This window comes from Metopolophium dirhodum, chromosome 1 (genome assembly GCF_019925205.1).
Source record: "Metopolophium dirhodum isolate CAU chromosome 1, ASM1992520v1, whole genome shotgun sequence".
NCBI lineage: Eukaryota > Metazoa > Arthropoda > Insecta > Hemiptera > Aphididae > Metopolophium > Metopolophium dirhodum.
The window spans coordinates 147,597,190-147,607,612 of NC_083560.1; the positions used below are offsets into that span (position 1 = coordinate 147,597,190).

Below are 10,423 nucleotides of genomic sequence, written 5' to 3' on the forward strand. Positions count from 1 at the left end.
TTAATAATTATTAACTAAAAACACAATTTTTTACACAGCTGTCTCAAATTGTTCACTTATATTCACTATATTTATTGCACATTAATATCAACACCATCAAATAGAACCATAGTTTTTGTTGTACAGTAAAGCTGACACTGCGATTTTAAATTTACATTAAGTATACACTACATTTTGGACATTATTTTGAAATATAATTACTTAATAACTAATTCGTTAGGTCAAAACCGACCTTAACCCGTTCACTTGTGCAGTAATACTTTACTAAATTACATCATTATACATTAAATACAGCTGGGATCAACATATAGTACTTATCATGTGTATCATCAATAAAATAATATAAGGATACTGAACAAGCTATTTAGCTAGAGAGATTACACAGCATATACAATTTACTATTTATTTATTTATTCAAACAGTTTTAAATCAAACATTATAACAATTTTTAACAAATGGACAGAAAAGTGCACAGATTATATTAAATATATAAAAATAGCGAATAATTAATTAAGATTAATAATAACAGTAATTAACATAAATAAGGTTTTTGATATTGATAAATAATTCGCATGTGATAATTATTAATATAATTATAAAAAGACTCGATACAATTATAACAAAAATGAGAAACTTATAAACTATGTAATTGAGATAACAAATTAGTTACCTTAGATACCTCTTAAAATTAATTTCTAGATTATTGAAATAAGTTGGTCCTAAATAGTCTAGAAATATCTGACCAATACTGTTTTTTGAATAATTGATATTTAGGTTGTATCTTATAGATTCACGTTTATTTATGTATATCAAATTATATTGGTGGTTTTAGTGTGTTTTCAGAGGTACCACCCCATATAGTTATCCCATATTGTAAAATAGATTGATATAGTGTCAAGTAATAATAGTTTGTAAGCGCATATTAATATGTTCCATCTCAAATTGCAGTCTTAATATTAAACCTAATTATCTGACTTTTATCTTTTAACTTTAAAATAATATGCACTGTCAGTTTTATGACTATCATTTTATATTATTAGTTTGTGCTTAAAAAACTGAGTACAATTATAAATAGAAAACGCAACAAAAACAGTTTTTTTCAGAATTAATAGTACATTTTACTTAGTTTTTACTTTTTTAAATTAAAGTTCTGAATGAATCTATTAAATTCTATTACTTTTTAAATTATTTTAATAAGCTTTATTTATATTTTGACAAATCCTGCAGCGTTCTCCTATTTTTTTTTTGAAAGACTGAAGGATAATTATATTATTGTTCGCATCTCCGATAATAAGTGTCGTTCAAAGATTTATCAGCGATTAGAATGTTAAATAGACAGGCCAGGAATTCTATTCAGGACATAATTTAATCATAATAGATCAGGTATTGCTATTCGAGCTAGGGGACCTATGTATACATAAAATATTAGATAAAGTTAAATTAACAATATTAAATTCAAACCATATTCATTATAAATTATATTCATCTTGTAGTGATAGTATGACAATAAGTCGTGTTATGATTTGTATGTAGTGTACTATATAATTTATCAATAATCAAACATAATATAGTCACATTAATTCGGTGCTTAATTTCATGATTTGTTTGGACTTCATAACAGACATCACTTACAAATATACACTATAAATCCTTGGAATACAAAGAGATCAGAGTTAATATTTTAATAACCTTTCTTTTGCGGTTATGTACTTGCTATACTCCATCCTCTAACCACAAGCTACTACAAATCGTTGATTTAGCAATTCACTTTAAATAATATATACCATTCGTTACATTTCACAAGGGTCGTGTCACTCGGATCCGATGTTGTATCCGCTGTTTTTCCCGTACGGCGAGGCCGGTTGGCATAACGGGATGTTGCAAGCGGGCAACCGACGAAACAATGTCCGCAATCGCAACAGTATCAGAGAGTTTGCGTGCTACCGTTTGGCTGTTAGATATCAGGGAAATAACGACCAAAGACATGAACTGTTTAGTTTGTTACATCAGGGTCGGTTCTTGTTGCAGATGTATGTGTGCGACCAGTATGTTCGAATGGAGTCGAATAATCTGAACATAGTCATGTTAAACTATATATTATCTACTCATACGCAATGGGTAGTGTAATTTCCAGTTAACTCACTGTATTTTCACTTTTATTATGGGTGTTTACAACCAATAAACAAAATACTTAAACGTTTCCTCACACTGTTCTTAATATTATTACTTCTACTACTCACTACTTATTACTGACCTAGGTTTAATCTCCTGTAGTTTGAGTTACAATTATCTCACTTTATTTTAAATGTTACCTACTACATCAACTTTTGTGCATTAAAATGTGTTTATTATTTCAATTTACCCATGTGGGCGGTATTTCACAGTGGCTACAGTTTGATACTTCACTAGACTGCAAACCAAATCCAATAGCCTACTTGCTGTGCTGATGGTTTATAATTATCACATGATTTTATAACTAATTTTATTTCAAATAAAGTGTGTAGGTACACTGTACTACCAGTACGAAATGACAACAGCAAAAACATTCTATAAACCTTATTGCCAATATTTGATATAGTTATGGCGTTCAATATACAGCTCACTTTTTAAACTTCATTCAACCAAAGTTTTAATTTAAAGTTTAAATTTATTTATTTCACTGTAACAAAATTCAGTATACCTACTATTACCTACCTATTCAATATACCTACTGCAATGTTATCATAAAAGATTGTATTAAGGTTAGGTTAGGCAGGGCTTGTATATAGGTGTGACTTGATCACATTCAGCTAAACATTATTTTGTAACTATTTAAAAAAAAATTTGAACCATAACATGTATGCTTTTATTTGTGTGACATAAACCTTATTTCATATAAATTCACTTATTGCATATTATAGGTACCTACGCTTACTGTCAATTATTGTTGTTATTATTATAATTATATAGAATTATCAATACAATTGTACCTACTCTAAACTCAACCTAACTTTTAGGTGCTTGGGGACGTCGAGATGGAAGAGAGAGAGGACGTGGAGATCGTCGGCGTCCCAGTGGAGGGTGTGGAGTACGTGGAAGTCGTTGGTGTCCCAGTGGATGTAGGGGATGATGTGGAAGGAGTGGAGGTGGTGGAGGACATGGAATTTGTCGAGGTCCTGATGGAAGGTGTGGAGGAAGTGGAGGACGAGGTAGTCCAGATGGAAGTGGTGGAGGACGAGGTGGTCCAGATGGAAGTGGTGGAGGACGTGGAATTTGTTGAGGTTCAGATGGACGGAGGGGATGACGTGGAAGTGGTAGAAGTCCAGATGGACGGAGGGGAGGACGTAGAAGTGGTAGAAGTGCAGATGGACGAAGTGCAAGCGGAACTGGAGTTTGTGGACATGCTCGACGAGTTGCAGCCAGACGTCGACGAAGAGGTCAGTAAATATGTCTTACTTATAAAAAAAACCATAGATAAAACTTATCATTTAAATTGCAGTTCCGACCACTTGCCGTGGGTGAACAACCCCGAGGGCGTGCGCCAATAATTGACAGGCCGGCAGGCGTGACACACCCGCTTCCAGAGCAGCACAACGCGGGCGCGTTAAACAGAATCTGCACACAGTGTAACGCCCGCCACTTCGAAGGCGAGGTTGTGGGCCAGGGTGCCAATATGCACTTCTCCACTTGCTGTAACAACGGTCAAGTGACCGCTGCAGGACAACACGCGTTGTTGCCCGCCCCTTTTTTACTAATGAGTTTGTTGATTGGAGATTCACAGGATGGTCGTAGATTCCGAGACGACATTCGCCGGTACAACAACGCCCTGGCATTCGCTGCGTTTAGCTGTGGCACAGACGACAGGCGATTGCGAGGGCGTGGACCGCGAACGATGTGTATCCAAGGCCAAACTTATCAGAGGATAAATAATGACGTGGCCGTTGACCGAGTAGATGCCAACTACTGTCAGTTGTATTTCCTCGAGTCCGCAGAGGCCAACGCCCGCCGCGTTGGGATGGCTCTGCAGAGAAATCATCGTGAACTGTCCGTAGTTGTGATGGGACTATTGGACGGTTTTCTGCGAGACGTAAATCCGTACGCAATGGCTTTTAAGTAAGATATAAATTTATTGTATTTATTAACAATAGGAATATAAATTGCCCCTTAGAGTAAATTTCTTTTACAGATACCTTTCTCAAAGTAGACAGAAAAAACAAAAAAAATTACACACTGTAACCAATAAACTAACTATGTTAACTGTTGAACTAGATATTACGTTGATATTAGACACTCACAGCTACCAATATACTGCAGTTATTACTTAATGTTGATTCAAAATAGTATACAAAGCAAAAAATTTTACTTTATTACTTAAATTATATTAAATATTATATGTATTTTATGTGTTTATTATAATTTTACTCTGCTACCAACAGAGTTATATGTACTTATGAATGATATAGGTAACATTAAATATAACTTAGGGCTGGGACGTTTTTATTATTATATCATAATTATACCAAAATATATTACTAATTTAATGCTTGGATTTATATGAAGTATAGGTTTTATTGTTATTACCCAACCTATGTGGTCTCCTAAGCTTACTACACTTCACACACATTTATAATATATATATTTATTATTATTATACAATTATAGAGTTAAATGCAGTTAAATGGAGTCTGTCTAAGTATAAAAATATACATGTCTATATTTGTTCCAGGAACATGCGTGAGGTGTGGCTGGCAGAAAGAGACCTAGCCGACGCCGATCCCGCAGGTGTGCGACCTAGGCCAGTGACGATGCATTTTGTCCGAGATGCGGCCCGGGACGACGGGCGAAACAACCTGCCTACCGCAAACGAAGTTGCGGCCGTGTTCGTAGGTGAAGGGGGTCGTCCGCCAAGAGACATTAATCTGGTCATCTACGATACGAATCCAATCAACCCGCAACACAGGATGCAAACCATACCAGCGGGTTAGTTAATAATTATTAACTAAAAACACAATTTTTTACACAGCTGTCTCAAATTGTTCACTTATATTCACTATATTTATTGCACATTAATATCAACACCATCAAATAGAACCATAGTTTTTGTTGTACAGTAAAGCTGACACTGCGATTTTAAATTTACATTAAGTATACACTACATTTTGGACATTATTTTGAAATATAATTACTTAATAACTAATTCGTTAGGTCAAAACCGACCTTAACCCGTTCACTTGTGCAGTAATACTTTACTAAATTACATCATTATACATTAAATACAGCTGGGATCAACATATAGTACTTATCATGTGTATCATCAATAAAATAATATAAGGATACTGAACAAGCTATTTAGCTAGAGAGATTACACAGCATATACAATTTACTATTTATTTATTTATTCAAACAGTTTTAAATCAAACATTATAACAATTTTTAACAAATGGACAGAAAAGTGCACAGATTATATTAAATATATAAAAATAGCGAATAATTAATTAAGATTAATAATAACAGTAATTAACATAAATAAGGTTTTTGATATTGATAAATAATTCGCATGTGATAATTATTAATATAATTATAAAAAGACTCGATACAATTATAACAAAAATGAGAAACTTATAAACTATGTAATTGAGATAACAAATTAGTTACCTTAGATACCTCTTAAAATTAATTTCTAGATTATTGAAATAAGTTGGTCCTAAATAGTCTAGAAATATCTGACCAATACTGTTTTTTGAATAATTGATATTTAGGTTGTATCTTATAGATTCACGTTTATTTATGTATATCAAATTATATTGGTGGTTTTAGTGTGTTTTCAGAGGTACCACCCCATATAGTTATCCCATATTGTAAAATAGATTGATATAGTGTCAAGTAATAATAGTTTGTAAGCGCATATTAATATGTTCCATCTCAAATTGCAGTCTTAATATTAAACCTAATTATCTGACTTTTATCTTTTAACTTTAAAATAATATGCACTGTCAGTTTTATGACTATCATTTTATATTATTAGTTTGTGCTTAAAAAACTGAGTACAATTATAAATAGAAAACGCAACAAAAACAGTTTTTTTCAGAATTAATAGTACATTTTACTTAGTTTTTACTTTTTTAAATTAAAGTTCTGAATGAATCTATTAAATTCTATTACTTTTTAAATTATTTTAATAAGCTTTATTTATATTTTGACAAATCCTGCAGCGTTCTCCTATTTTTTTTTTGAAAGACTGAAGGATAATTATATTATTGTTCGCATCTCCGATAATAAGTGTCGTTCAAAGATTTATCAGCGATTAGAATGTTAAATAGACAGGCCAGGAATTCTATTCAGGACATAATTTAATCATAATAGATCAGGTATTGCTATTCGAGCTAGGGGACCTATGTATACATAAAATATTAGATAAAGTTAAATTAACAATATTAAATTCAAACCATATTCATTATAAATTATATTCATCTTGTAGTGATAGTATGACAATAAGTCGTGTTATGATTTGTATGTAGTGTACTATATAATTTATCAATAATCAAACATAATATAGTCACATTAATTCGGTGCTTAATTTCATGATTTGTTTGGACTTCATAACAGACATCACTTACAAATATACACTATAAATCCTTGGAATACAAAGAGATCAGAGTTAATATTTTAATAACCTTTCTTTTGCGGTTATGTACTTGCTATACTCCATCCTCTAACCACAAGCTACTACAAATCGTTGATTTAGCAATTCACTTTAAATAATATATACCATTCGTTACATTTCACAAGGGTCGTGTCACTCGGATCCGATGTTGTATCCGCTGTTTTTCCCGTACGGCGAGGCCGGTTGGCATAACGGGATGTTGCAAGCGGGCAACCGACGAAACAATGTCCGCAATCGCAACAGTATCAGAGAGTTTGCGTGCTACCGTTTGGCTGTTAGATATCAGGGAAATAACGACCAAAGACATGAACTGTTTAGTTTGTTACATCAGGGTCGGTTCTTGTTGCAGATGTATGTGTGCGACCAGTATGTTCGAATGGAGTCGAATAATCTGAACATAGTCATGTTAAACTATATATTATCTACTCATACGCAATGGGTAGTGTAATTTCCAGTTAACTCACTGTATTTTCACTTTTATTATGGGTGTTTACAACCAATAAACAAAATACTTAAACGTTTCCTCACACTGTTCTTAATATTATTACTTCTACTACTCACTACTTATTACTGACCTAGGTTTAATCTCCTGTAGTTTGAGTTACAATTATCTCACTTTATTTTAAATGTTACCTACTACATCAACTTTTGTGCATTAAAATGTGTTTATTATTTCAATTTACCCATGTGGGCGGTATTTCACAGTGGCTACAGTTTGATACTTCACTAGACTGCAAACCAAATCCAATAGCCTACTTGCTGTGCTGATGGTTTATAATTATCACATGATTTTATAACTAATTTTATTTCAAATAAAGTGTGTAGGTACACTGTACTACCAGTACGAAATGACAACAGCAAAAACATTCTATAAACCTTATTGCCAATATTTGATATAGTTATGGCGTTCAATATACAGCTCACTTTTTAAACTTCATTCAACCAAAGTTTTAATTTAAAGTTTAAATTTATTTATTTCACTGTAACAAAATTCAGTATACCTACTATTACCTACCTATTCAATATACCTACTGCAATGTTATCATAAAAGATTGTATTAAGGTTAGGTTAGGCAGGGCTTGTATATAGGTGTGACTTGATCACATTCAGCTAAACATTATTTTGTAACTATTTAAAAAAAAATTTGAACCATAACATGTATGCTTTTATTTGTGTGACATAAACCTTATTTCATATAAATTCACTTATTGCATATTATAGGTACCTACGCTTACTGTCAATTATTGTTGTTATTATTATAATTATATAGAATTATCAATACAATTGTACCTACTCTAAACTCAACCTAACTTTTAGGTGCTTGGGGACGTCGAGATGGAAGAGAGAGAGGACGTGGAGATCGTCGGCGTCCCAGTGGAGGGTGTGGAGTACGTGGAAGTCGTTGGTGTCCCAGTGGATGTAGGGGATGATGTGGAAGGAGTGGAGGTGGTGGAGGACATGGAATTTGTCGAGGTCCTGATGGAAGGTGTGGAGGAAGTGGAGGACGAGGTAGTCCAGATGGAAGTGGTGGAGGACGAGGTGGTCCAGATGGAAGTGGTGGAGGACGTGGAATTTGTTGAGGTTCAGATGGACGGAGGGGATGACGTGGAAGTGGTAGAAGTCCAGATGGACGGAGGGGAGGACGTAGAAGTGGTAGAAGTGCAGATGGACGAAGTGCAAGCGGAACTGGAGTTTGTGGACATGCTCGACGAGTTGCAGCCAGACGTCGACGAAGAGGTCAGTAAATATGTCTTACTTATAAAAAAAACCATAGATAAAACTTATCATTTAAATTGCAGTTCCGACCACTTGCCGTGGGTGAACAACCCCGAGGGCGTGCGCCAATAATTGACAGGCCGGCAGGCGTGACACACCCGCTTCCAGAGCAGCACAACGCGGGCGCGTTAAACAGAATCTGCACACAGTGTAACGCCCGCCACTTCGAAGGCGAGGTTGTGGGCCAGGGTGCCAATATGCACTTCTCCACTTGCTGTAACAACGGTCAAGTGACCGCTGCAGGACAACACGCGTTGTTGCCCGCCCCTTTTTTACTAATGAGTTTGTTGATTGGAGATTCACAGGATGGTCGTAGATTCCGAGACGACATTCGCCGGTACAACAACGCCCTGGCATTCGCTGCGTTTAGCTGTGGCACAGACGACAGGCGATTGCGAGGGCGTGGACCGCGAACGATGTGTATCCAAGGCCAAACTTATCAGAGGATAAATAATGACGTGGCCGTTGACCGAGTAGATGCCAACTACTGTCAGTTGTATTTCCTCGAGTCCGCAGAGGCCAACGCCCGCCGCGTTGGGATGGCTCTGCAGAGAAATCATCGTGAACTGTCCGTAGTTGTGATGGGACTATTGGACGGTTTTCTGCGAGACGTAAATCCGTACGCAATGGCTTTTAAGTAAGATATAAATTTATTGTATTTATTAACAATAGGAATATAAATTGCCCCTTAGAGTAAATTTCTTTTACAGATACCTTTCTCAAAGTAGACAGAAAAAACAAAAAAAATTACACACTGTAACCAATAAACTAACTATGTTAACTGTTGAACTAGATATTACGTTGATATTAGACACTCACAGCTACCAATATACTGCAGTTATTACTTAATGTTGATTCAAAATAGTATACAAAGCAAAAAATTTTACTTTATTACTTAAATTATATTAAATATTATATGTATTTTATGTGTTTATTATAATTTTACTCTGCTACCAACAGAGTTATATGTACTTATGAATGATATAGGTAACATTAAATATAACTTAGGGCTGGGACGTTTTTATTATTATATCATAATTATACCAAAATATATTACTAATTTAATGCTTGGATTTATATGAAGTATAGGTTTTATTGTTATTACCCAACCTATGTGGTCTCCTAAGCTTACTACACTTCACACACATTTATAATATATATATTTATTATTATTATACAATTATAGAGTTAAATGCAGTTAAATGGAGTCTGTCTAAGTATAAAAATATACATGTCTATATTTGTTCCAGGAACATGCGTGAGGTGTGGCTGGCAGAAAGAGACCTAGCCGACGCCGATCCCGCAGGTGTGCGACCTAGGCCAGTGACGATGCATTTTGTCCGAGATGCGGCCCGGGACGACGGGCGAAACAACCTGCCTACCGCAAACGAAGTTGCGGCCGTGTTCGTAGGTGAAGGGGGTCGTCCGCCAAGAGACATTAATCTGGTCATCTACGATACGAATCCAATCAACCCGCAACACAGGATGCAAACCATACCAGCGGGTTAGTTAATAATTATTAACTAAAAACACAATTTTTTACACAGCTGTCTCAAATTGTTCACTTATATTCACTATATTTATTGCACATTAATATCAACACCATCAAATAGAACCATAGTTTTTGTTGTACAGTAAAGCTGACACTGCGATTTTAAATTTACATTAAGTATACACTACATTTTGGACATTATTTTGAAATATAATTACTTAATAACTAATTCGTTAGGTCAAAACCGACCTTAACCCGTTCACTTGTGCAGTAATACTTTACTAAATTACATCATTATACATTAAATACAGCTGGGATCAACATATAGTACTTATCATGTGTATCATCAATAAAATAATATAAGGATACTGAACAAGCTATTTAGCTAGAGAGATTACACAGCATATACAATTTACTATTTATTTATTTATTCAAACAGTTTTAAATCAAACATTATAACAATTTTTAACAAATGGACAGAAAAGTGCACAGATTATATTAAATATATAAAA

The 10,423-nt window shown here is 34.3% G+C and overlaps 2 protein-coding genes across 2 annotated transcripts; both read left to right on the plus strand.

Moving 5' to 3' along the window:
• The first annotated feature begins 3,014 nt into the window (after positions 1–3,014).
• On the plus strand, positions 3,015–4,964 carry LOC132933272 (uncharacterized). Its single transcript, XM_060999583.1, has 3 exons — positions 3,015–3,428; positions 3,479–4,092; positions 4,706–4,964. Exons 1-3 carry the CDS (start codon positions 3,015–3,017, stop codon positions 4,962–4,964), a joined length of 1,287 nt encoding a protein of 428 aa, XP_060855566.1.
• Positions 4,965–7,978: 3,014 nt separating this feature from the next.
• Positions 7,979–9,928, plus strand: LOC132933273 (uncharacterized). The gene is made up of 3 exons (XM_060999584.1): positions 7,979–8,392; positions 8,443–9,056; positions 9,670–9,928. Exons 1-3 carry the CDS (start codon positions 7,979–7,981, stop codon positions 9,926–9,928), a joined length of 1,287 nt encoding a protein of 428 aa, XP_060855567.1.
• The last annotated feature ends 495 nt before the right edge of the window (positions 9,929–10,423 follow it).

Bases quoted from the DNA above. Each gene is read 5' to 3' on its own strand.
- LOC132933273 (XM_060999584.1), top strand. From the start codon at position 7,979: ATGGAAGAGAGAGAGGACGTGGAGATCGTCGGCGTCCCAGTGGAGGGT. The intron at 8,393-8,442 runs GTCTTACTTATA...TTTAAATTGCAG, and splicing joins ACGAAGAGGTCAGTAAATAT to TTCCGACCACTTGCCGTGGG. The intron at 9,057-9,669 runs GTAAGATATAAA...TATTTGTTCCAG, and splicing joins CCGTACGCAATGGCTTTTAA to GAACATGCGTGAGGTGTGGC.
- LOC132933272 (XM_060999583.1), top strand. From the start codon at position 3,015: ATGGAAGAGAGAGAGGACGTGGAGATCGTCGGCGTCCCAGTGGAGGGT. The intron at 3,429-3,478 runs GTCTTACTTATA...TTTAAATTGCAG, and splicing joins ACGAAGAGGTCAGTAAATAT to TTCCGACCACTTGCCGTGGG. The intron at 4,093-4,705 runs GTAAGATATAAA...TATTTGTTCCAG, and splicing joins CCGTACGCAATGGCTTTTAA to GAACATGCGTGAGGTGTGGC.